Source organism: Poecile atricapillus, chromosome 1, assembly GCF_030490865.1.
Source record: "Poecile atricapillus isolate bPoeAtr1 chromosome 1, bPoeAtr1.hap1, whole genome shotgun sequence".
In the NCBI taxonomy this organism is placed as follows: domain Eukaryota; kingdom Metazoa; phylum Chordata; class Aves; order Passeriformes; family Paridae; genus Poecile; species Poecile atricapillus.
The window spans coordinates 142,163,914-142,190,782 of record NC_081249.1 but is presented as its reverse complement, the minus strand read 5'-3'; the positions used below and the strand labels follow the sequence as shown (position 1 = coordinate 142,190,782).

The window sequence follows — 26,869 nt, the reverse complement described above, 5'->3', positions numbered from 1 at the left end:
TAAATTCTGCCTGCTTTCCAACACTGAGCACACTGGTGCTAACCCTGTGAACTCCTAGAGAAGAAGAGTACAGTTCAGTGCGAAATTGATTTTAATAATGAAATGTATTGGAACAAGTACAGAAAGTCATTCACAGTCAAAATGTCTAAATCATCATAGAAACCTTTTCTGTGTGTATGCAAAATTTGGTGCCTTTAAAAATAACAGGTCCTCTTAAATGCACTTTCTATTACCTCTTTCTTGTGCCTATTCTCAGAGGCAGTAGCTTTTTCTTTATGACTATCTTGCTCTGCAGGAGACCTAGTATGTATCTTCAGAGGACAAAAAGGTGAGGAAGATGCTGAGAACAGCAAGCTGCTTCTGCTGATTTAGGGTTCCCATGCTGGTAGATGCTGATTACGGTGTGGAGAAAAGTCCCCATGGTACTCCTTAGGGGAAACAAAAGGAAATGTTTGTAACCTAAGAAACTGGCTTCTACATCCAAGAGGGGAAGGGAACTGCATCAGAAAGGGAAGTAGAAGTAGGAAGTGAATGTGCAGTATCACCATGTGAAGAGCCTGTGCTTCTGGTGCCTGCTGGAGTCTCTCATTTTCTGCCAAAAACTAGAAGGCAGGTGGTGAACACTGGTCTCTGCAGCAGCTGCAGTGCGCAGAGATGCTGGAGAAAGAATCACACTTTGGACAAAATGCCCAAGCGTGACAAATAAAGGAGTCCACAGTCACCTGCCAACTCTAATCCTTAATGTTTGTTTGTTGTCCATCCAGTAGGGAAGATAAAAAGAAAAACTATAGAACTTGGCATTTAATCTAAGTCTTAGGTAAACAGCTCTGCTACATCTCTTAATTACAGCATAAAAACATTCTGCTAATGAAGTATATTCCTTGGGCTGAAATCTGGACTGCCTGGAGTACTGGATACACCCTTTAATAGGTCCTTGAAGTTCAGATGTGGGAAGTAAAATTTAAACTTAGGATCATTAGACAGAAACCAAGTTTCTTAGCTAGGGGGACTTTCTTTTCTAGAGCCAACATTGCACAACAATTGCTTCAGTCACAGGAATTGCTCTCTCATGAAGGCCTTAGAGCTTCTTTGGGTTCTACTCTGATTCTACTCTGAGCCAAATCCTAGGATTGATTGAAAACTGCTATGTTTTCAATCTTGTCCTGATTTCAATACAGTCCTCTGTTGAACCACAATGTGAAGAGAAGAAAAAACACCAGTTGCCAGCAGCAACTAAACTACTTGCCAACAACCTCAAGAAACACTTTACATGTTTCTCACCATCTGCAGTAGTTCACTCTGCATGGACAGCAGATGAGTCTTAGTGCACTGCTGGTGAGCTGCACCCTCAGCTCAAGCCCAGCCTTTCCACCATCAGCAGCCCTATGATGTGAGGGAAATGCACTCAAAGTAGGTTGATTCTGAAGAGAAACGCAACTGGATGTGGCAGCTGCTGGCGGTCCAAGCTTCTCTGCCACAGTCATGGTGAGTGGTAATGTTTACAGTCACTTGAAAGCAGGAAAACTTGAAACTGGCCTTGTTGGGAATCCCAGACTGGGTAAGGTGTATGAGGACCGGGGCACCACACAGTGTATTGGCTTCAAAGTTAAGGTGTCGTTTCCTTAGAGTAGCTCAGTTCTTTTACTCAGTTCTTTCTGAAGGATGTCACCTTTAGAAAACATCCAGAAATCAAGTCCAGCTTTGTTCTGGCAAGCAAAGGCCAAAATAGAAAAATGCTGATTAGCTGAAGGTGCCCAATCATCCTAAGGGGCATCACAGCTCCCTCCTACTGCCTGGGAAGGAGTTGAAGCAACTGTCAGGCCTGCTCTTCTCCTTCATTGGAAACGTGCCGGTAGCCAGGGGGCTGAGACTGTATGCGAAAGAGTACAGTCAAAAGGAGAATAATGAGGAGAAGGAGAATGGATCCACACACAGCCAAACCCACAAAGAGTTCTGTAAGGGAGAAAATAAGTGGTCAGCATGGTATTGTCCAGACTTTCCCCTTCTACCACACTCTGCTCAAGCCTGGGCTCACCTGTGTCATGCATGCTGCTTGATAACTTGCATTCTTGGTCCCAGTCCTGGGGAACAACAGGATCTGTGAGTTCCAAGAATCTTTGCAATGGGCATTTATGCTGACAGCCAGGGATTGTCAATGGGAAGGGTTCCTTCCCACTCTCGTTCCGGTAAAACATCTCCACGGAGAAGTTACTGAAAACGAAACACAGCAGGATGTTTGTTTTTTTTCTCTAGTTGAAGTCATCCCTTCCCAAAAACTCAGTGTGCACACCCTATTCTTTATCCTGGTGATTAGATTTTCTCATGAGAGTCTGCATCTAGGAGCAAGATTGCATGCCCCAAGAGTGGAGGAGCCTAGCCTAGGTATCTAACTCTCAAGGTGAAATCACAGCAGATGTCTTTACTGCAGCCCTCACCCATCATCCTCTTGGTACAGTTCAAATAAATGACATGAGGCGTATGGTGCTTGGATCTCGTTGTAGACATCTAGAGCCATCTGCAGTGCCACAAGTGTGGTGTCATGCTGAGAAAGAGGGAAAAAAACCAAATCAGTGACCCTTAGGCATGTGGCAGGGCAGCTCAGTAATGGACAAGGCAGTGCTGAGGGGACATCACCTTTGTAACTTCCATCTGGAAAATGAGAGAGGAACTGTACTGCTAGAACAGTGGTCTGTGATGGTGCCACACAAGGGGAGGAAGTGAAACAGCCGTATATATTCTGTGCTGTGTTTTAAGAATTAATCTAGAGAGCAATTTGGAAGAGATGCTTGACTTTCCAGGCAGTGCTGGAAAGGGGAGACAACTGCATCCACACTTCTGAAACATCACATTTGACTAGCATCAACTCATCTAGCAAATAAATAGAGCAGTGGCTCCCCAAAGTCTGCCAGTCTCCTTCATGAGCCTGAGCTAACAGGAACAAGGACACATTGGAATTTTCCTCAGGGATCCCAGAGGAACAATGACAGATACTGCATTTCCCACCTAGTCAGAGGCAAAGATGCATGTCCTGATCACTGCATGGGCTGTAGGGAAGCTAGAAAGGGTTAAAACTATCACCAAGCCCAACCCCCTGTAAGCAGGAGGAGATGGCTAAAAGCCAGCTCCAGCTCTAACTTACCGCTGAATAGGCAAGTAATTTTAGGTTCTGATGGGCAGTAACATTTGCTGCTTTGGTTAGATTTTTCCTTATGTGATCCAGCAGGACCCCTGAGGAAAGGAAACAGCTGGTAAGAGGCAAAAGCCAGACAGAGCAGCACGAGGCTCCCTCCCTGGTGCACTCACCGCCTTGCAGACGAGCTTTTTCTACACGATTGTGGATCCCAAACAGAAATTCAAAACCAAAGTCTTTTAGTTCCTTCAACTGAGTCATGACATCTGGAGTCACCCATCCAGGCAAATCCATTTTGTGTGCTTGCTAGAAAGAAACAGAACATTCATATGCAGGTAGCACAGGTCATAGATTAAACAGAGAAGGGGAGAGTGGAGACCTGCCTAATATCTGCTGCTGCTTTCCTACACTATTTTAAATATACAATATGCCCCTTTCCTATTTGTGCTTCTGACCTCACACTGCTATGCTGCATACAAAGAATACATGTGGGTTTTGATGTTGTTTCAGAAAATAGTAATGAGAAGAATAAAGATTGCAACCTACGAGCTACATTTCTGTGAAAGTGCAGCTGGAATGCAAGGCTATGTTGTAATTGATGCAATAATTTTAGGGCATTGACTTTACATGTGGCTGATTCTGCCCTGCAGATGGCATGAGGTCAAAGGAAAAAAACAGGTAAGAGAGGGAACACAAACTCAGGGTTTCTGGTATACCTGCACCTGCTTCTCTGGAGGCTCTGAGCGTCACTGAAAGATACTGGACAAAGTTAGTGCGTGCTCTGTGGACATAACAGTGGGATGCACCACTGACAAAGCCCTATACTCAAACCCAGGAGCTCAAGAACTGGGAACCAAGAGAAGAACTTGCTTTGCAGCCAACCCGTTACATGAAAGGATTAGTTATAATAGCAGACAAACAGCAGTTGTGGTTTCCCAGCATTAATGAGAACAATTTTCTTTGCCACATCCCATCAGACTTCCAGAAGTTGAGGCTGAATATCCTTAAGGGCCCATTTTGTCTGAGTGGTTCAGAGAAATGCCATCAACAGCTTAGATATTTAGTTCTTCATTAATTTACAAAGAGAATAGCCGGTAAGTTCAGCTATTTCTTGGATTTTTTTGTCTCCATCCAGATAGCAGAATGACTCTACTGGCTCAGGTGAGAAAAACAGTCCTCTTCAGGGCACTTTTTGCATGACTTATTAAAAAGAAGGAAGACGAAAGGAGCTGAAGAGACCAATCAGCCCGAGGGTACAGTTCTGAGTGAGAAATACTTCTTCCTTAATAACATTCTGGTTTTGCTTTGGGACTGTGGGCTGTTCTCCAAATTCTTGGGGATTACAGTGGTTGTCAGCTGGCCTTCCAGGCCCAACCTGCAAGCTCATTAAGTGACTCCTGAAAATGAAGATCTGAAATTCTTGATCTGTCTGACCAAAGGATATTTTGTTACCAAAAGAAGTTGATTCACTGTGATTGTTACAAGACAGGAAATCAGGTTTGTGATACAAAGGGCAAATTCACATAGTACAATGCAGCTCTGGACTGGAATATTTTCAGCTTGCAGCAATCCAAGCTGCTGCTTTACATAGCAAAGTGCAATTCCCTGCTGATTTATCTTTTAGCCCCCAAAATAGTGCACACCCCTGTATATCACTGCCAGTGAGCAAAGCAATCTTGTACATTCATAGAATCAGTGTCAAAATACTTTGGTTTACTGTGTCCATAATTCAATAATTCACTAGTTTGACATGAAAGATGTCCTTAATTTACTTCATCACACTGTACAGTTATACACCAAGGAACTTGTATGTAACAACTTTAGGTCTCCTGCATATGTGACCTTTAGTTTAGCAATTAGCACAGCGAGCCCAATTTATGATTTTGTTTAAGTCTTCATGAGATATGCTTTCAATAGAAATCAACTCAAATATAATTTGGTGTCCCCATCCCAAATGGTAAAGGGGCATTTGTATCTAGAGTCTTTCTCTGACAAAGGACCTTAAAATAGGTCAAAAACAGATGTGAGTGAACCCCACTTAAGTTAGGATAGCGTTATTTTCTTTTAGATATGGCATTAACAGAAGCACAGAAAGAAAAGTGATTGATTTAAAGGAACAGAGAGGTAGAGGTAGCACCAGGAATTGTCCTAATTAAGGTCCCAACTTAAATCATAAAGTTAATGTTTCTTCAGTTTGCAGAGATCTCATTTCTACCCTATTGGACTTAGGCTTGTCCACAGCGATCTAAAGATTTCAGATTACAGTAATCTTCTAGTGACTTTCAAGAGATACTTATTATGCAGGTGGGACTTTTTCTGACTCTGACATGATATACATCTGAGCTACAGAGTGAGAGGTTATAGGGTGCAAAAATAGGTAATTCTTGGCATGTGCCTCCAGTGAGTAAGAACTGTTATTATTCTGAAATCAGAACATTACTTCTAATTGTAGGGTGAAAGGTTGTTTCATGGGATTTTGTAAAATAATTTCTACCCAATCTAGTGAATCCTAAAGACTAGATTCCAGTGGGTGTAAAATGATGGCAAGACTTACTTCACAGAACAGTGTGTCATATACACTCCATATACTCTCAAGAGAGACATCCCGGATCCCAGTCTCCTTTGCCACCATCTGTAGGAATTGCTGTAGGTTGGAGAAAAGAGAAAGGTCCTAATCTCACAGTATATTATATGCAGTGGTATCCCTTCCCTTTTCTCAGAGCTCTGATTACATGGAGGTGGTAACTACAAGCTTAGAACCACTTTATCTCATGCAAACAATCACTTACCCAATTCTCTTTGGTCTTATTTATGTATTCTGCTGAGTGCCGTGTTTCAGTCTGTAGCTGTTCATACCGTGGACAAGGGGTCAAAGGGAACTTCAGTAGCTGGGCAGAGACAAGAGCAGCCAGGTCACCCAAGAATGCTGGAGTACAGAATTTGCAGCAAACATGCACAGCTGTAATGAAACTCTGACTGCATCTATAAACACCCCCAAGTACTGCCTGCTGACATTCTCCAGACCATGTGTGGACTGCTCAGGTGTTGCATCTGACGTGTTGAGTGAATCCAAACCCTGAATTCTCTCGTTTTTTTCTGAAAACAGGAAAACCTCTGCAAAGGAGGTCCCAGGAGAAGTTCAAGACAGTCTGAATCAAGACTGTAGCAAATATTTTTGTACACTACACTACCTTAGTAGTCAGTACATGTCTTTGAGATGAACTTACCCTTTCGTCAGACTCAGGCACTGTGTGCACAGGGATAGGCTGCCAGGAGATGTTAGGGTTGAACATCTCTTGTCCTCCTGGGGGATAGAGGCCTGCCAGATTGGCCTCTGCACTCATCAGTGTCCGATCACAGTCCGTGCTGCGGATGAAGATCTGCCAGGACAGGGACAGTGCACCATTAGTACTGCTCCTGGAAGTGGTGATGCTCAGGCACAGGACGATACACTTGCCCGGGACACACTGCCAAGTGCCCTGCAGTGGCTCACGAACAACAGCAGAACAGGAGTCGAAGGGACCAAGCCTGCTGATGCTGGCCTGGACAAAACTGTAAGGACACACGCAAAGACAATCTGCTGTCTAATGCTGCAGCTGTCTGATCTGGATCAGTGGGATACCCAGGTGCATTGTGCAGAGGTTAAATATAGAAAGAGGTCTGAGTCTGAGGAAGAGTCAGAGAAGAGGAAGACAAAGATGCAGAAAACTATGGGCAAAGATAAGAAATACACTGTATTTGCAGAGCAGGACTGAAGCAAACTCCTGCATTCTGTTCTAAGTTCTAGGAATGACTGACTGTGCTCAGGAAAAGAAATGGCTTCTTCAGGCCTCAGTTTTTCCATCTGAGAAACAAAGACAAGAGTGATTTGACTAACAGGAGAGTAAACAAAAACAGTGAGGGCTGGGATTTTATTTGATCATTGTGGGCTCTTGGGATTAATTTTTAAGTCTTTTTTTAAGTCTTGGGCCAAGACTTGACCATTCCAGAGCTCAGAAGATAGAGATCTGAGCCAGAAAAAAGGAGAAATTAGAAAAATACAGCAATGTTCAGAAGGTCAAAATGGCAAAACTTTAGTATTCTGGTATCTGTGTACTGAAAACAGTTAAGGGGAAACTGGAGAGAAACCAGTAAAACAAGAGGAACAACAGGAAATCATAAAAGAATGTCCCAGGAAACAGCATGTTTGATCCAAAACAAGAACAAAAAACCTGAAGAATGAAATATAATGTAAAGACAGTAATTTTTTTTTTTTAAATGTTAGGAAACATAAAATATATATACTCTGTATAATCTCTCTCATGTGAAGTGTACCTCAGAAACTTTACAGTCACGAGAAAAAAACCCAACTGGTCTTTTCTCTGACATCAATGTCTGCCCATTTTTACCTCTTAACTGTGGCTTGAAAAATCTGACCCTGTACTAGACAGGTTTGCTTTTATCCTTGGTAAGTTCTGAAGAAATAAAAAGGAAATATTTTAAAAGATAAGGAGCTAATTCTAGAAGTATTATAAAAACCCCAAGCAATTAAGCCCTGAGTGTACATGCTTTCTTCAGCACCTTTTGCCAGGCTCCAGATTGTCGCTGGGTCAGGTGACAGACGGTCATATGGTGTCACCCAGAGGCAACACTTCTTACAAGGGAGGTTGCTCAACTTGAGCAAGGGTTCAGGCTTGGTTAGCAGAACAGCTTTTGTTTGCACATGTCTTGGTTTGTTTTTCTTTCTCAAGTGAGAGAAGGAAAACAGTTTCAATTCGCAGAAGCTGTAAAGTATATATAAGAGTGAAGTATGTTTGGAAAGGAACTGCTGAGGACAGTTAAAGATCTGTGTTTGAGCCAATGCTGGAAGTTTTGTTGATGAAGTAAATGTCAAAGAAGGGATTTAATCTGAACTGGGACAAGCTGGTATCTTACAGGGAAGCCCTGGAAGGGGAGAAACAAGGAAAAGTGTATGGGGATTCTTAGTTTTCACCATCAGTTCAATCAGGTTAATTAAGCTCAGATAAAATAAATGAAGTGGTGCGGAGCCTGTAATGGGACAAGGGGCCTTGGCTGCCTGCTGTCCATCTGAACCAGCCTCCTGTCTGGAGACCTGTTCATGTTTCAATTGACTCAATACCAGTTGATTATTAACCGGGGTACTTAGGAGGATTTTTTATTTCCTTACTTTTTTCTATCTTTTATAAATTCCCCTGTGCTTAGTACACGGTTCCATGAGGGCTCTGTGACTTTTTCGAAAAGAAGCCTACCAGTTTCTCAAGAACTATCATAAAGTGTGAGAACATCCTAATGAGAGAGGGGAATGAATGGCTTTGGGCAACGGAAGCTGTCAATACTTTACAGGTGAAAGGAAATGAGAGGGTCATTGCTGGCTAGTAACTACTACTTATATTTACAGGCTCTGGTGAGATTGTACCTCAAGTATACTGGGGGAGGGCAGGGCAAACACGGGCTGCATTCTTGTGAGCTAGTGTAACAGGAAAAAAAAAATCTCACAAACTCGAATAAGAAACAAATATCAGCTACAACACACATTGCTGTTTAGTTCCCTGGACTTCAGAGTGGTGGCACGGAGAGTCTCACAACTATGGTTGGATTTGCTTTCGCACCCGCTGCAAGGGCAGCGCTGAGACGCGGCGGATCCGTGCCCCGCGGCCAGACTCAGCACAGAGCCTGCGCTTGGGCCCTTCTTCTCCTTGCTGCAGTGGGAACGAGCTAAGGAACGAAAATACTTGGAGACGAGTCCCGGCGCGGCGCTTCCCTTCCCCAAAGAGCCACCCGCAGCCCCGGCCCGCGAGGTGGCCCTGGCCCACCGCGGGGCGGCCGAGAGCGCCGCTGCCGAGCGGGGGCTGGCACTGACCTCCTGCCGCCGGTACGTGTCGCTGAGGAAGCCGCGGTAGCGCCGCCGCAGGGCCTGGCCCAGCTCCCACTGCTGCCGCATCCCCACCTGCAACGGCACCGGGCGTCACCGGCGGTCCGGACCACGGCCCGGGCCCCGCCGCCCGCCCCGCCTCGCCTCGCTCCGCTCGCACCTGCGTGAGCTGCCCGAATCCCTGGGGCCAGGCGCTCTCCTGGTACGGGTCCCGCGGGAAGGCCTTGATGGGCGAGCGGTCTCCGTGCCGGTACACCTGCGGGCGGCACCGCGTCACCCCGGCCCGGCCCGGCCACGCCGGCCCGGCCCGGCTCCCCCCGCGTCCCCCCGTCCCCCTCACCAGCGTCACGAAGCGGAGGCTGCGGGCCCGGGCGGGCGGCGGCTGCAGGCACAGCGCCAGGAGCAGCAGGACGGCACCGCCCCGCCCGCCCGCCATGGCGCTCGCACACCGCCCGGAACCGAGCGCCGCCGGCCGCGGGCCCGCGCGGACGCGGTTTCGCAGCGCACAGCCCCGGCCGCGCTCCCGGCGCTGCGCCCGCCCCCGAGGAGGAGGGTCCGGCCGGCGGCACAGCCCCGCTCAGCCCCGGAGCAGCCGCTCGGGCCCGCCGGGCTGTCAGCCCTGCGGAGGCTTCGCCCCGGGCTGCAGCCGCGGAGGCGCTCGGTAGGAGCGGGGAGGGGGAGTGAGGGGGCAGCGGCGTCACCTCTCGCCGTAGCTTCGCTCTAGGACACGAGGTTTCAGTGTTTTGACGTGTTCCGCCTGCTCCTGGGTAAACTCGTGGGCAGAAGTGGGGAAGGCGGCCTGGCACTCACTGCCCGGCAGCCGCGCCGCCTGAGTCGCTCATCGTCGCATCTCTCGGGTCAGCCCGAGCATGCCCGTGTGGAATGGAAAGCTGCTGCTGCTCGTGGCTTTTGGCAGAGATCCTGCCGGGTTTTGCCCAGTTTTGGTTGTTCTTTACGAAACTTGGCCGAATTAAACGAGTGTGAAACGAAACCCAGGTTCTGCTGCCGCCTGTGCATCCGCTGGATCGTTGGCCGAGGATCTCGTAGGTGCCGTGCAGAGGCAAAAATCGTAGGCACTTAAACGAGTTTAGTGCTGCTTAGTGTTTATCTCCACGCAGAAGTGCATAGAGGGAGGTGAATGAGGTTGTTAGCTTTCTCTTTTTGAAGAAGGAAACATGGCTCTGGCGTTTGCACAGAAGTCTTGGAGTCATGAAGCACAGCGGCTCATAACCCAGCTCTTTTGTGCCTGTTTATTTGCTTAAAACTTTACGTAGTTTGCAGCGTTAGAAAGTTGTGTGCAAGGTCTTAATAAGAGTGCCAAATTGTTTGTGAAGCAGAGAGGTCATTTCAGGGCAGTGTTGGTGCAATACACGAGGCTCAGCTGGACGGAATAACGTGTTTAATTTGCTCATGCTCGAACGCTTAGTGAATTTAAACTAAATTTTATTTCCTATCTCTAGGACAGCACGAAGCCGCGTTCTTTTTTCTCTTTGTTTACCGATACCGCACCACTGAGGAGGTTCCTGGTGAGTGCTAGAAGGAAAAGGCTCTCTGCGGAGCGGGAATGCGCGCTGTTCCTGCGGCACCTGCTTTGGGATTGTTCTGTTGTTGCTGCCGCTTTTGCTGCTCTGCGGGCGAGCGGGCGGCAGAGGCTCGGTGAGTCCCGGGCCGTGGGACCGCACGGGGGCCCGGAGCCTTCGCGTCCCGCGGGACCCGCGGGGGCGGAGCGGGGCGGGCGCCGCCTGCACGTGACCCGGGCCCGCGTGACATCACGGCAGCTCCGCCGCGGAGCCGGGAAGAGCGCTGGGAGCAACGCCGGGAAGAGCGCCGGGAGCAGCCCCGGGCCGGACCGCCCCTCCCGCCCGCGTCTCGGGCACCTGCGCCACGGGGGGCGGCGGCCGCGCATCGCCGGGAGCCGCGGCCCGCGCCGGTAACTTTTCGCTCTGGCTGTGGGGGCGGCGGCGCCTCCTTCTCGCCGCCCGCGGGGCCGTGACTCACGGCGGGGGACGGGGACGCGCTGTCCCGCCCCGCGGCCTGCGCCGGCCCGAGCGCCGCAGCGTTCCCTGCCATCCGGAGCTGGCGGCGCGGCGCCGCCCGCCCGCGTCGTGCTGCCGGTCAGGCCGGGCCGGGCCGGGCGGCGCTGGAAGGAAGAAGGACGGCGGCGGCCCGTCCCGCTGAGGCGCCCGGGGCCTGGCGGGGTGCGGGCCGGGCTGGCGGCGTCCCCCGAGCGGGGTCCGGTGGACGGGAGGTCAGGGGTCACTCTCGGCTTGGGTCTGGAGCCCAGCGCCGGCCGGGATGCGCGGTCGCGTTGTCGGAGAGACCCCCTTTGCTGAGTGAGTCGGAGGCGTCTGGGGAGCTTTGTCAGTTTCTCGTGGCTGTTGTGCACCTGAAGAGCCGGGGTTTCTGTCTGCTGTCTCCGGAGGTGCTGTCAGGAGATGTTTACTTGCTTTGTGGCAAATTGTTAGCTTTCCTCTCGGCTCAACTTGAAGTTCTCTGTGTCATTCACCTGTTGCATCCTGTCAACCCAGGTCGCGAGTTTTCTAGGTCAGAAACTTGTCTGTATGGCTGTCAGTTTGCATGGTGCTGTTAAAAGGTAACTTCGCTTACATGGGTGGTTACTCTTCATTGTGCCATTTCATTGACGCTTATGGTGCTAAGGTCCACAGATCTGTCAAGACAGGATTTCATTATGGGCTGGAAGCAAACTTTGGATCACTGGCGAAAGAGAAATGCTCTGTCTCCTTCCCTTCTTTTCTTTTTCCTAAAGGGACAGCTGGACCCTTCCCTGCAAGGCTTTTTTGAGGGAGTCTCCAACACTGAGTCACGTTTCTGACTAACAGTTTGGATCACTGTGTGTCAGACAGTTTCTGGCTATGACTGCAGGTTATGTTTGCCTGTAGGGAAGAGTCCTCTTGGATCTGCTTCTTGTTCCAGGGTACATGGAGTTGATCTGCTGTTCCTGGTTGTCATAGAGAAGGCTATACCTGAGGACATATGAAAGAAAACAGAAAATCTGGTTTTTATTTCCTTTACTGAGTGGTGGGTTTGATTTTTTAATTGAGCCTGAATCAAGACATAACCCCCTTGCTGAGGTAGAAAAACATTCCTTATATTTTAATTATGGAAACAAAAACTGTTTGAAAACTTAAGCCAGTTGTCGCTGAGCTCTACCCTTCTATCATTTGGGCTGTGGAAAGAGGGCATTGGATGTGGTACACATTGTGCCAGGACCAGGTGGAGGTTGGCCTTGCTACACTTTGCCACCACACCTGTGGCATATTCTGCTGCTTCAGGGCTTGTGAGGGCAGACTGATTGTGGCTTCCTGGTGTGAGGAATTTCCTCTTTTTTAAAAAATCTAGCATTTGCAGTGATCCTTCTTTCTCATACATGCATATGCCCATGCATCCTTTTTCATACAGGAAGGCCAGCTTTTGCAGGAGAAAAAACAGGGTGAAAATATTTAACAACTTTCTCCCCAAGCTCCAAAATAAAAGGTGAAGGAAATAAACCTAAACGAGCCTGAGGGAGGACAGAAAGTGGGTCATTGTGGAGCTGCATGGGAGTTCTGTAGCTGCTGGAGGAAACTTGCAGCTATTCGTGTTGTGATGGGATGCAGGGAGAAGTACCACAGCACGGACTATATAGATATATATATATAAATTGCCTAATCTAAAAAAAATAGGGACAGGAAACTTTATCACAGAATTAGTGTGTCCTGGCAGTGTGCCTGGGGTTGCCATTGCTTGCTGTTTCCAGTTACTGCTGCTGCAGCTCCCTGTGCCTTGTCAGCATGTTTCCCTTACCAGCTGGCTGTGCAGGGAGGCTGTGCAGGACAGGCATGCAGCCGTACAAATACACAGCAGGAGTTTGCTGCCTTGTCCCTGTCTCTTACACCTGCAGGAAGAGTCGTGTTTCCAGTGTGTTAAAGTGCATTTGATTGCTATGACTTTATTTTCCTTTCTCTCTGATTAGTCCTCGCATCTTGGCATGCTTGTTCTGAGGTGAGCAGAAGGATTAATATTTTGCTGTTGTTGAGTGTTAGATCAAGTGGTGATGGTCTCACATCCTAAAAGTATGTCACTTGTAATTAGATCTGGCCGGTGATTGTATGGCTGTCAAGACTGACGGTTTTCAAAATTTCAGGTTTTGAATTTAACAATCTTAAACTATTGCTGTTTTTCAGAAGTTATGATCCCATCTGCCTAAGGAAGAGTATAGAATATAGCGTGCTTTGTCGTGGGTGCATTGAAGGATGATCCTGCTTTCTGCTCTGGAAGCAGCTGCTGTGGAAGTCTTATTGTTGCAGATGTGTGGGTCTTTGCATGTTGAATAGGAAAGCTTATCAGATTGTTTGTCACTCTCCCTCTTTTCCCTCCCCCACCAAGTAATGAGAGTCACACACCTGACAGCCTTGCAGAAAAGTCACTCTTCCAGAACTGTCGTAGGTGTTCCTGCCCATGGTGGTGGGGGTTAAACCCACTTGATTTTTGGGTCCATTCAAAACCATTCTATGATTCTGTACAAAGATACCTTGTTTCATTGGGGGAGAATGTTCTGCTGATCTTCTGTAGGATGTGTTAACTTGTTTTCCTCATAGTGCAGTAGCTCAGGAAGGCACAGTCACATTCTCTTGGCTGTTGAAACTGTCTCGGTGAGAAGGAACTTCATCTTAGGAGGGAATTCAGGGGAGTGCTTCCTTCTGATAGGCACAGGTGTGCACTAGGGCTATAAACAGGTTGAACTTGGTCATTAGATCATGCTTCTGCTGGTATACAAGTTCTGTGTTTGACTTAGCATTTTCATTGTTGTTACTTCAGGTTTGAGAGATGTGTATAATATTGTTAAATTAAAAGAGGCTGTCCATGTTCAGTCAGACCTTAAAAATACATCAGTTAGAAATGGCACAATGGCTTCCTTTAGCATTCCTGTGTCAGTTTTGTTCTGTGACTTCCTGCTTGTGACCAAATACTTTTTTTTTCCATATTTGGAACATAGACAAATTCCTCTCTTGTGTTCCTACTGGAAGGGAGACACCCCTAAAGCTAGTATAACTTGTACTTTTATATCTGGCGATCTCAAAATCAGATTTCCTGTAAAGCAAAATTACTTGCTTTATGGAGTGTCAAAAAGAAAATGTTAAGGTGATTTACATAATTTTGGTGTAATATTATAAACCACTTTGAAGTATACACTGTCAAGCTCTTAACAATCTTATTCAGGGAGGACAAAGGTTAACTAAGGTAGTGCACAGAGAAGAGCAGGGCATTGCAGGCCTTCCCAGTAGGTTTAAGGAGGGGAAAAAAAAAGTTTATTTAGTGGGAAGTCAGCGAAGAAATGAAGAGAAAATGCTAGAGAATGAGAAATCTATATTCCTGTTTTCAACAGAACTAAACTAGTGTCTATAAAGATTAAGTAGGAGAACTATCTTGTGGGATGTGAGAATTGAAGCAATTTAAAAGCCGTGTTGCAGGGTCAGGTTATATTGTGTACTCACAGAAACCTCTGAAATGTAAATAAGACATTAGGTGAGTATCAGGCTGATTGCTAAAGCACATGACTGACAAGAGAGTAGGTGTCTTCTGGTATATAAGGCTTTCTAGTTTGTTTTAAGATTTAAAAAATAATGGCAAATATCCTCATAAAATTTCTTGAAACCAATAGGACATGGAAGTTATATCCTCTCTCCCTCCAGGGAGTGGGGTACTGTTGGCCCACTGGTCCTACTGCATCTATGAGGCAAACAAGGTCAAGTGGTTTAAATAAGGCTTCCCACTTGCTGATAGAAATAATGATTAAAGTTAGTGATTTAAATAATTCAGTTAAAGTTTGTTTTGCATTTGATAATTTCTTAAACAGCAGCTTTAATCTAATCAGTTAGGCTCATCTATTACTGCTTCTTGCCAAGCAGGACAATGCAGGGTATGGGCATACATTTATTTATGCTATTATATCACAGTCAGTGTTTACATTACAAAATGGTCAGTAGTAATTACTGGGTGAATTTCTTTCCTCATGACTTTTACAAAACTGTATTTGAATAAAAAGGTCAAATCAAATATGCACTTTTTTTATAATTATAATATAATCACACAAATCATGCCCTGGATACATAAGAGAAAATATGCTTGCGGGAGTGTGCTATTAAATAACTGATTCTATCAGGGTAGTCTTATCTGTATTTAGCAGAATGAACTGGTTGGTTTTGGTAATTGTCTCTTTCCAGATCTTTGAATGAGCATAACTCATCATTCCTTGTCTTGTTTTCATTTGGAGATTGTAAGAGGTACCTCCCACCCGTTTTATGCTGCCTCCACCAGCTTTGAGTGACCTGAGCTAATTTCAATAAGCAAATTGAAGAAACATATCTTTCTGCCTTTTTAAGAAAGAATTGTGGACCTGGTGACTTTGTCGAGTTTAAGAATTAGACATTTTAAACATTCTCCAGTAGCCATGGTCTGCTTGAATAGGGCTTGCGTGTGTTTGTTTAAATGGTTGTTTTAGACTTCATCATAAATTGCCATTAACTTAGAAAATAAATTAACAAATGTAGTCTTGAAAACTCTGTGTAAAACCCATTTAAAGGAAAATGTTTGGAATTTAAGTAGTCTCATTCAGAGCTCTTATGAAATGAGAGTGAACAGGTAGGCTTCTGTAACAGCTCTGTGGTATGTCTTGGTTGCCATGGACATACGTGCAGAAATGTGCCAGCCCCCAAAGGACTCCATATGCCTTTCCAGAGATTTTTGCTGGAGGATTTCACAGTCAGAGATGCACACATAGTGGCTTTTTGCACGTCTGCTGGCAGAAACTCACATGCAGCTTTGTGCAGGCACATGAACTTGCACTGGAGCAGCCTTTGGGACTTGCTGTGGTGGTGCATGCCTTGACATGCAGGCACACATGCATACTCAGTGTCCTGTGGGCAGCCTGCAGCAGTGTGCGTTGGCTTGCATGAGAAGTGCCACTGAGGCAGGGCAGCTCAGCTCAGCCAGCTGCAAGCTCCAAGAGTAGAAGGAGAAGCTGTCACCTGGTCCTCAAACACCACCTTTGGGATTCCAGTGTTCTGATTAACTGCTTCCCACCTTTGGCCATTGTGTGCAGGAAAGGTGTAATATGCTGATTTCTGTGACAGGGCTAGGAAGACGTTCACAAGATGGCTTTTGTGTTTACAGCTGATGAGATGAACATTCTCAGGCATCTGCATGTCTGGACATGAAGCCCTTGGTAAGGATATGATTTAAGGTCCATACAGCATGTGGACGGGCAAGGCTGCACTAATGCACCTTTAAAGAAGGTGTCAGGACCCCTTCCTTAGCAAAGGAAGAGGGAACTCCTGTTGTGAGGAGTGTTTTCAAATGAAAAATAAAAATTTTTAAATGTAAGATGTAAAATAACTGTAGATCATACAATGTAGCCTATGTTAGTGTGTGTCTGAAAAGCAGGGACGTAACTTTCTGGCCTGTATGGGACTGAAGAAAATTTTTTCCTTGATCTGCAGGAAGCTCCCAAGCTGCTGTTTGTTCTTGAAGAAATTGAACAGGAGTGGAGAAAGGAGAAACCTTTGCCTGAAGAAAACATGGATTTTCTCCCTATTACTTGTACTTTGAGGGCATTTTCTAAAGTGCTGCTTTTAAGCAGCAGACTGCGGGTGAAGGCTGAAGATAAAAAACAAGAAGAGACTGCTCACTTTGTTCTCCCTTGTTTCAGTATCATCTTCCACTGCTACTCCCTGATACTTGCTCTGGGTGGTGCCTTTACCAGTATCCCAGAATCAGTGGGCCGTCCACACCCTTCTCCCTTGACACAGGGATCAAAATAAGAAATGGAGCCACTTATTGGCTTAGTCCCATTGCCTACTCCCACACACTTGTACATGTGCTGCATTTTGCAGCCTTGATCTTGGATTTGCACTTACTTCTGAGAAGTCAAGGTTATAGGAGTGCTCTGATAGGATAATATTTGCTTGCTGGCTTCCTGCAGACCCAGCTGGAGGGAGCATCAGTCTTTGCAGGATCACTGGCTTCTCATTTGTCCATGGGTCGTGTGATGGCTCTCTTCTTGTGGCAGGGTTGTGCCAGAGTTGGGAACAGACTGCACTCCTTGCAGTAGGATGCTTGTGACAAACTCAGATGGTCTGATGGTTACGTTCTTTTGCATTTTTCTCTTTGAGCCTTTGTGCAGATTTTCAGTCTGTTCTGAGCTGTTATTGGGGCAATAGGAAAACACTGGTCTATAAGCACCTCTGGTCTCTGGTAGCACACTTTCTGCATGGATGAGGGTGAGGCCTCCTGGACACTTGGAGACAACCTGTGAGGAAAATTTGTGGCTCTGTTTTCCCATCTGGTGGGTGTGCCGTGAGTGCAGCCATTTCACTGGCTGGGGTTTGAGTGGTGGATTCTGTCCGGCTCTGGACTGTTTTCGAGCTGAGTATTTGTGGTGATGTCAGGCAGTGTGAGAAGGGAACATGACTTGGCAGGACAAAGTCTGCAGAAAGTTCAGCTCCACATTTGGCCAAGAGCCTCGAAGGGAATGAGATCGACACACACATTCTGCTGCACAGCCTGTCACACGCCCTCTCACATGCTCCCTTCCTGTCACACAGATCTCTTTCTCTCATTTTCAGACCTTTAACCCTTCCCTCCTAGCTTCTGCTTGGTGGGCTTATAAAACTCAGAGAGGTCCTCTTTATTATGTTGATACTGTACCTTGTAAGGGTTCAGTTGCAATGACCCCCAAAGCAGAAATAGCCCATATAGGCCAGAATCCAGAGGAATAGCCAAAAGCAGGGCAAGTTTACTTTGCAGCAAAGCTCTTATTAGTCCTGTATTCTGACCTGCACCCCTCTGCCAATCTTCAGTGTGTTTCTTGGCAGCCCTTCGGATCTCCTTTTCTTGCTTTGCTGCAGTTTTCTGGCTGATCTATGTTTGGATATGTACATCTGCAACCCTACTCTCTCCTCCTGCTCTTCTAAGAGCAGTATTAGCAAAACCTGACAAAATAGATCCTTGATGATGCTTGAGTGGGGAATAGACTACCAGTCAAGCTCTGAAGCAGTTTAAAACTCAGTTACAGTATTCTTCTGATGTGTTCTTTATATGGGTATTTCTGTAATACTATAATTTCTTCCTGACCTCTGTGCTACATCTAGGGATGATCCTTCTATGAATGGGAATCGGTGCTTTTCCCCTACTGCCCTGAAGGGAATCTTAATGAGTTTCCTGCCTGTTTTGCAATCCAGTACTGTATTTCTGGTTTGCCTGTGAGCGGTAGTATTTGTTTTGATTAATGCTTTTGGGTGGAATGGTGCTTGGATACAAAGTGTTATATAGAGACATTATTAAGAAGCTGTTTCCCAGAAACTATCTTGTATCAGTTATGGTGATGTGCAGTATGCTGATGGAAGTACTCCTGGAGTGGGAGGAAAGGAGGAAGTCAGAAAAATGAATAAACAATTTTACTGTAAGCAGTCCTCCCCTTCTGTTCTTTCCTCTTTAGCCTTTCTTCATGTCCTCTAATTTTATAGCTGGAAGAGGATGGAGAAGGCCAGTTTGAAAGAGAAGGTGGTTTGGACAAGGCATAGGAGTGGAGGGCTTTTAAGTTCTCTTTTTGTTTCTCTTTTTGGCTTTGCCGTGATATATCCTATGGCTTTATGTGTCTTTTGTCATCTTGTCTTTCTGATAAAATGGTGCAGCTACTTCTTTTTTGCTTCTATCTGTTTTAGTAGCTCAGTGCTGTGAGTGGATTGTGCTATGTTCCTGCTCAGAGGAGTCAACAGCAGTTTGAGGTTCTGTGTTGAAGAGATGCACTGAGACAGCCTGGGGAGCTGAGGAGATTTCCCTTTTGTGATTCTAGCTGATAAAGGTGCTTGGCTAGAATAGACATGGATCTTGAACTACTGTTCTCTTACTGCATAGTCAAGATGAAATATTTTCTTAAGGAAACCATCAGCTAAAAAAACCCCAGTATGTTGTGGGATTACTTATCACTACCATTTTCTATATGCAGAAAAAAGGCCTGCAGTACTCTTTTCTAGACATAATCTTGTTGGTCCTCTTGTTCCTTATGGACTGGTTTAGCCCTTTTCCCTGGCATCTTCACTACTAGGATGTTATTTTGGGTATTCATTCTTCCTTCTCTAATTTTTTTTTTTTGAAGTTCTGATATCTTGCTTCAGATTGGAAATAGCATTGGGGTGACTTCTCAAATCTGCTGAGTCAGGCTCATGTTTCCCTGAAGCAGGGCTATAACATCCGTGGGACTAAAGGTCATAAAGGAGGAATGTAGGATCCATGGTGGAGTTTTTCTGTAATGTGGTGCTCCCAAGAAAGTCCGCAATTATTGAAGAGAGAGGCTTCTCTAATTCTCTCCACCCCGTTCCAACCTCTGTGCAAGCCCCACTTTAAAAAACCCGACTTTTTTGACCTAGTTGGTTATTGTCATTGCTTCTCATCTCAGTGACACTGTTACTTGTCTCTTAAACTCTCTTTTCTGGGAAGACAAAGGAAGCTTTGGCATATAAAACTGTTGCTTCAAAGAATGCCTGACTGTTATGTTTTGCATAGCTATGTATAATTGTGCAGAACAAGATGTCGATGGCTGAGTAAATATAGACAAGGCATCCAGAAAGAAACTGAGTCTGTGGTCCTGTTTTCCATGATGTCATGCAGTAGCATTTATAAAGAAACAGAGGTGGTGGGGTCAGATTGCATTTTTGGCCTTCAAGTTGGATGTGATGAGCTGTCGCTGCATGAAGGGTGTGTAAGAGCTGGTCAGCAGCAGGATTAATGAGCTGCAGACACCTCAACTTTAATTTTCCAAACTGAAGGGGGATTTTGTTAGATTATTTTATAGCAGGAAGTTTTGTTGGTTGCTTGAACTCTTTTTACATGTGGTTTTATTCTTTTGTTTTTTGGTTGGTGGTGTGTGTATCTGGTGCTGTGGTTAGAAATGTGAAGGAATAACACTATTAGTCAATACAGGGCCCTAGAAAGAAAAACAATGTAGACCAAAACCACCTTTGCATAGATACATTTAGATGTTCAAGCGGAAAAAAAGACTTACTGCTAGGATAGCTAAATTTGCTTGGAGAAATTGAGTGCTACAGGCAAAAGAATGTTGTTTCCAATTTAAAGTAAGTTTCCGTAGGGAAAAATTGCTATTATAGTTGATGCTGACACATTCTGTGGACAAGGACCCAGGCTGAATTCCCTCCCTTCCTCTTCCCAAGGAGTGGCACAGAGCTGCCCTTTGCTTTTCTGCTAGCAGGAGCGGGGGGCAGCTGCTCTGTTTCATCCTCCTGGGAGAAGCACAAATGGGATCTTTCCTGTAGGAAGCACTATCAAAGACTCAGTCGTGCTTCCTGCCATCTGAAGGTCGGTGCTGATAGTGGTGTTGAGCTGTCAGTGAGCTGAAACTGTGGCCAGATACGGGGGATTATTGCAGTTCAGCTACAAACAGCAAGTTCTGCTCATGTTCATCCCTGTGAGTACTGCAGAAGTTGGTGTCCGTCTAAAGTGACTCTGCTCTGTCTCTTCCCCACGTTGGGACACTGGCTTCACAGCTCACCTGGCCAGACAGAACTGAGGAGGGATGGCTTGGAGGGGAGGGGAAGATAGAAGGATGCTGCTACTGTCCTTGCTGTAAGCCTGTGCATGCCCTGGCTTTGGCCATTCCTGAGGTGGTTATACTCTAAGAAGCTTGAAAGCTGAGGTGACAGTAGAAAGCCTAGAAGTGGCTAGAGATTTTTTTTTGTTATCTAGATCAGGCTTGTGTTGTGTTCCAGAGTTCAGAGGAACTTGTGTCAATGACCTTTTAAAGGAATTTCATAGCAGCAAGGTGGCTACATCACTCCTGATATCGCTTGTTATTAATTTCCAGTTCATTAACCAGGGTAAAGTCTTATCTTCTTACGATAATCCCTCTCTCTCTGTTTCCCTGCTTTCTCTCTCTTCTCTTCCCTCTTCTTCTCCCTCTTCCCCTATCCACTTGTCTGCCTCTGTCTCCCCATTGTCAGAGGGACTAATACTTCCTTGCAAACAGGAAGAGAGGCGAGAGCAGCCCTGTGTGCAGTGTGAATGAACTCCAATAACCTCTTCTCCTTTCTCCTCTGTTCAGTTGCAGAACCAAGGACATCTGGCAGCTGGGAGAGAGGGAGGGAGGAAAAATAAAGGCACAGCCCATTTCAGGATCTTACCCACTCTCAAAGCAGTCACACATATACTCTCTTTTCCTCTTGTTCCTTATGTTGACATGGCTCTCTTTGATCAGGTAGAAACCAAGAGTTGAAGAGAAGGGCAAACCCAAAACCTCAGCCTTTGCCAGGCAAGGTATAATGAGAGGCAGGTGAGAGAGTAGGGAGCACCTGCTGCTGGATGAGGCATTGAGCAGGAGAGCTGACTTGCAAAACAGTTGCTGTTGGGGGTGAGCTTTGCAGAACCTGTAGTTTCAGGTGGGACTGGAGACAGCGTATTCTGTCATCATCTGATTTAAAATTTGGGAAGCTATATTTCCAAAATGTGGGAGTTGGCAAGTTCTGCAGGAAAGAAACAAATCTTGTACTCTGCAGATCTTGGACAAGGAGCAGGTTTGTTTGTTTGGACTTTCTATGTGGAGCAAAGTAGAAGTACTTTGGGCTTATTATGTCCTGTTTTACTACATTGTGTTTGGTCATACAGTTGTGCCTTAAGATTCTAATTCACTTTGCTAATACACTTGTTCACTTGTTTCAGTCCTGCATTCCTTCTTGCCTGATGTAGGGTGAAACTGTCTTGGAACTCCTGTTGCTACCATTGATTGTTTATAATAGACACTCTTCACCCACAGAATAGCTAAGTCATATTAAGTTCAGATTCATAAATGTTCATAGAACTCTTTGCATTTTGGTTGTAATTATAAGGTCTAATTCTAGAATGAAAGTTATGGAGACTTCCAGTCTCCCACAGCTCAGCTTTAGGGTATTTTTCTGTAGTAGTAGCCAGACTTTTCCCTTCTCAGTGTTCTTTAAGACATAGTATCTTTCAGAGTAACACCTTTCAGGAAACCATTGTTTCTTGTTTCTTCTCTTCCCAGTACTCTTTCAACCAAGTGACATATATTTGTTTATTTTAACATTTTCAGTTGTTAGTCACTTCTGCTGTTGTTCTCTGAACTTTGTGGTGGTTTCCATGCCTGACCTGAATAAGAGACAGCGTGCCTTGTGTTGAGACCAAATGAAACCCAGTGAGAGCTGGATGCTGCAGTGAGCCCACTTCAAAGGGAGAGACAAATGCCTGGGCAAAGGTTATGCCAGGAGTCAGCAAAATTATGGGTAATAAAGGAATTGGTCGGCAGCAGGAGTAAAACCCAAAGTAGGGTGGGGGCAGGGGGAGGCAGGCTCTGGAATTGAGTTAGGGAGGGAGAGGTGACAATTAAGACCCTTAACTTGAGGGCAAGAGACCAGAATGCAACTGTGCAGCTGGGAGTGACTTGCAGGGCTCTTCTGCATAATTGTCAATGGTGGCAACAATTTAAAAGGCTGACAAAGCAGTGCTACAGTCTTGGACAGCTGCTCATGGTCAGCTGAAGCTTAGCTGGACAGCAGATGAAAGCAATCAGGAGGCTGTTCCTTTTCTTTATCAGCTTGGGACTGATGGTGGCACTCTTTCCAGTTTGTGGTTGCCTTTGTGCAAATGGGTAATACGAATTCTAACTGTGTCCCTGCAGTTCTCTAAGAGAGGAATTTACTGCAGGGGCGTTGAGCTAGTCTGTTCCCTGACAGTTGTAGAATCCATTTTTTGTAAACATACTGTTCAAAATCATTCTTTACAGTATCCTGTTGCACTGCTTTTCACATTTTGCATTTTCGTGATTTGTCTCTCCCATTGTCAATCGGAAGTTATTATTTTTCCACAGGAGTTTTGACAGTTTTCACATGTAATATTACTTCATTTTCTGTCTTGAAAGGTACAAGGTGTCTTTCTCAACTTTTTCCTAATTCAAATGTGTCATATGTATACTTTTGCCTCACTTATAGACCTGCTATCTGTTTCAGCATTTCTTGAGAAATGTGACGATGTAGAAGGAAGGAAGAAGAATGAGCCGACATGAGCTGATCATGTTGATGAGCTCATGATCTTTGTTTCTCTGACACAGCTACAAGGTAATACCAAGTTCCTAGGGAAGCTTTGCAAAAATACTCTGGCTGCTACACCAGAGTATAAGCAAAACATTAGGTCACAAAATATGGTTACTCTGTATGAAAGGGTTGGAACAGTGATGCCTCTCAAGGGGCGTAGTTCTCTGCTGGTGCTGTAGAGTCCTGTGAAATCTCAGTCTAACTGGTAGTTTGTTTTTTTTCTTGGCCATTTAGATCTGCAGCTGGCTTTTGATACCCAAGGTAGCATTATCACTGTGTGGGTTGTGCATTTAGGTTTCAGCAGAGGTCATTATACACTTGCCATGGGTTCAGATTTCAGAGATAAATGCTAGCAGCCAGTGTGAATCTATACTGCATGGCAGAGCACACTTAGAAGCCAAAATGCTAAATTATGTCCCTGCTTTCAGAGTTACCTCTGAAAGATAACCCTTCCTGTCAGATGTATTTGGTCACCAACAGCCTATTAAGGCCCATGCAGAGAGCTGCTGTCCTGTTGACACACAGTGAGCACAGTCATGTTAGCATATGCATACAAACATGAGGTCTCTTCTGCTGATGCTGACACGCTGCAGAGTGCCTGCTTGTGATTCATTACAGAACTGAAACATAGCTATATATGTTTGCCTTGGCAGAGACTGTAGGTTATTGTAATTTACAGGGCCAGACTGTGATGAGTAAATCCCATTTTGAAGGATCACCGAGACTTGAACAAAATTCCTAAAAAGCTGCTCTTTCCTCTGAGCATCCATTATTTGGAGGTAAAGGACTTGTTGTGCTGTTCCTCTGATTATTCATGTGTTACACAGTATGGTTTCTTCAGAGATGTGCTTGCATCTGGTCTGGTTCCTGATTCTTAAGCTCCTCACAGAACGTGCCAAACTAAGGAGACCAGGGAGAGAAAAGCACTCTTTAGTGGAAGTGTCAGAGTAATTGCATTTGTTTTCAATTCTTTGTTCTGTGTGGCCCAATGGTATCTCATTTACTTGTCCTCAGTGAATGTGGGACAATAGTTTGGTATAGTCTGTAGCTTAGTCTGTTGATGATGGGTCAGATCAAAGCCTTCAGAAGAATGTGTAAGTGTTTCAGCTGGTTTAGAAGAGGACTGAGGGAATGGGATGTGATTGTTGCTGGGGGAAGTGATGAATGTTTCTGGCATTTAGCATGAGGGGCAAGAGCCAGGACTGCCATCTTTAGTCTCTGAAAAAAGCAGTACTTTTTTGCAAGAGTGATGACCTGGAGACCGTCAGTATCTGAGTTGTTCTGTTTTCTGAGAAAGAGGGGGAGATGGAAGAAATGGAGTAGGGTGGAGCTGATGGCAACATTTCAAAAGTGTTTAGTGTCAAATCTGAGCCATGGGCAGCAAGGGCTGGCAGAAATTTGTTTCCCTCAGCCTTTTGTCTTTACACGTTTTCTCACTGGAGTATGTCTGCTCATCAGGTTACTCTCTTGCAGATGCTGCATTTGAGAGAAGTGATTGCATCATCTTTTGTCACATGGACAGTACTGGTTTCTAAAACCAAAGGAGTTGAGACAGACAGTGGGAGGCAGCACAGCAGACTGTGTCAAGAAGACCATGTTCCCTCTTGCACTTATGGCTTGCATCACCTTTCTGCATTTTTGGTTGAAGTGGTGGTGCAGACTGGAAGATGTGAATCTTTAATAACGTGATTATTAGTACAAAACTTGGCAGGATTTTTAGTCATGTAAAAACAATCCTCATGCATTTCTGTGAAAACTAAGCTTCAGGCCTTGTCATACAGCCTCTCACTTGTGTGCATGTGAGGAAAATGCTCAGTAGGCTTCTTTACTTAGCACCAGAGTGCTGCTGTTTGTGGTTAGGTCGGTTTTCCTCAGCCTGCAACCGTTACTACACCTTCAAAAGAAGAAATGCTCTGTTTTAGGAGTAGAGAAGACAAGTAATCTTTTCTATCTGGCCTATTCTGTTTTGGGAATGTTGGAGGCTGATCCATGAAGCAGGAACACATTGGGTAGTTCTACAGCACAGATAGTGGCTTCTCTGTTGATGTGTCCTGGATGTGCACATGGATTTATATTCCCCTCCCTCTTGGTAGCTTACAGTCTCTGACACTCCCCTTTGGGCTCCAGATGTCTTGCTGACAGTAAGTTTCACTCTTGCAATGTCAGTCATTGCGCAGATCATACAGTTTTGAAATCCCATCAGACTGTACCTTCCTCTTCTGTTTTCTGGAATTGATTTCAGTTGTGACTGGGATGCTCTAAGAATGGGTCACTGAACCGAAGGGCTGGGCCTGAGCATTGTCACTCAGTCCCTCAGATGGGTGATCAAACGCTTCCTTTGAAAAATGGCTGCAGTAGTGCTGCTGGTGATTCATTCTGCACAATAATTAATCTTTGAGTGAGTCTTTTGCGTGGTTTAAAGGAATGTGGAGATGCAGAGGCTTACTCTTAGCTTACTTGTTTCATGCCCAAACATGTCCAGAGACATCTGTGTAAGCATCGGTGAGGAGTTTACATAAGACTAGGAATACAAGGTATGTTTGGATTTATTACAGTAAAGTTCCCATCTCCATCTGATGCTTTGTTCTGCTTCCACAAGGTTTTCAGATTCTGCAAGATTTCTTGGGGAGATTTCTTTTAAAAAAAACATTTAATTGTAGTAGCCATTGTTCCTTTGAGGATTGTGAGTTTCTTCAAATTGGTTGCAAATCACATCGGTTAGGTGGTACTTTCCTGTAGTAGGACATCTTTCTGCCGGTAGGTTTAAGTTTCATATTTTCTGTCACTGCTTTTATCCTAGGCAGTCTATTTCTCCAGCTCCCTCAGGGAAGGGAACTCTGAATTCTCGATGCAGTCTGAAGCTGTGTTTACAAATATCACGTGAATTAATGTGCCCTGTGGGTTTTAATACCTGCATCCACAGTGTCATTGGAGATGACAGAGAGATCAGCAGGCCTGACAGCGTGAGTTGCTTTTATAACTTCATGACTGTTTCAGAGTTTTGAAAGGGGGTTCATTTGTGGAAGCATTGCTTTCATCTTTGTTTTTGACATTCTGAGAAAAGTTGTGTGGTCTGGTCCAAATATCCAGGAGGGAAGAAGGGACCTGGGACAGTGGTTCTCTGCCTCTTTATGGTCAGCCCTACAGTGTGTGAGGCATGCCCCTGCTTGCCTGTTGCTCTTGTATCTGGGCTGCTTCAGAGCTTTCTGTCACCTCCTGTCTTTCAGGGACTACCAGTCCTGAACTCAGTCACTCAAACTGCTGGTACAGGCCTTTCACGTAGTTCCTTTTTAAATCAGTTAATCTCTTTAGCTTGCATTGGTAAATCACTGAGTTAAGATCAACTGACGTTCAATCAGCTTAGGGGTGTTTACATTAGCAATTTGCATCAGTTTCACTGAATCTGTGTGATCAAATGAGTAGGGTCCTTTTCTGTGCAGGTGAGGCTTTTTGGAAAAAGTGGTTGGATTTGCTTTCCAGTTTCAGGTTCTGTTGTGGAGTAAGGGCTGTATAAGGAAGGTGCTTTCTGGTGTGGTTTCTAGGTTCCAAAAAAGGGTGTCCTCAGAAGGTTGTTGGTGAATCCATTTCCTGAGAATGGCATCATGGCTATTTCCCATAGGGAGGATGCTGGCTTTCAATTTCTTACTGTAGGTGAGGGGAGGATTTGTCTTTCTTGCCTTTTATGCATCATCAACCTTTTTCACAGTCTTTGGCTACTGATAGTAAGATGGAAGTCTGATGTTTCGTAGTCTG

The 26,869-nt window shown here is 45.4% G+C and overlaps 2 protein-coding genes across 5 annotated transcripts in view; one reads left to right on the top strand and one right to left on the bottom strand.

Moving 5' to 3' along the window:
• Window positions 1-77: 77 nt before the first annotated feature.
• Window positions 78-9,575, bottom strand: ACP2 (acid phosphatase 2, lysosomal). The gene is made up of 11 exons (XM_058829646.1): window positions 9,343-9,575; window positions 9,163-9,258; window positions 8,991-9,077; window positions 6,358-6,510; window positions 5,920-6,018; window positions 5,685-5,774; window positions 3,304-3,436; window positions 3,140-3,228; window positions 2,436-2,542; window positions 2,036-2,211; window positions 78-1,953 (listed from the first exon to the last, which is right to left on the bottom strand). Exons 1-11 carry the CDS (start codon window positions 9,436-9,438, stop codon window positions 1,817-1,819), a joined length of 1,263 nt encoding a protein of 420 aa, XP_058685629.1. The 5' UTR covers window positions 9,439-9,575; the 3' UTR covers window positions 78-1,816.
• The window catches only part of NR1H3 (nuclear receptor subfamily 1 group H member 3), a 30,657-nt gene continuing 13,332 nt past the window's right edge, over window positions 9,545-26,869 (top strand). The window contains exon 1 of one of the 4 annotated variants that reach the window (XM_058829649.1): window positions 9,545-9,663. The gene's annotated coding sequence lies outside the window, so the exon portion shown is untranslated. Of the gene's footprint in view, window positions 9,664-10,235; window positions 10,529-10,769; window positions 10,933-11,006; window positions 11,336-26,869 lie in introns of those variants that run through there. The other 3 variants (XM_058829651.1, XM_058829647.1, XM_058829650.1) reach the window with 3 other exon arrangements.

Coding starts and splice junctions, on each gene's coding strand:
- ACP2 (XM_058829646.1), bottom strand. CDS start 9,438: ATGGCGGGCGGGCGGGGCGGTGCCGTCCTGCTGCTCCTGGCGCTGTGC. Junction 9,078..9,162: donor GATTCGGGCAGCTCACGCAG/GTGCGAGCGGAG, acceptor GTGCCGTTGCAG/GTGGGGATGCGGCAGCAGTG. Junction 2,212..2,435: donor CTGTACCAAGAGGATGATGG/GTGAGGGCTGCA, acceptor TTTCGTTTTCAG/TAACTTCTCCGTGGAGATGT.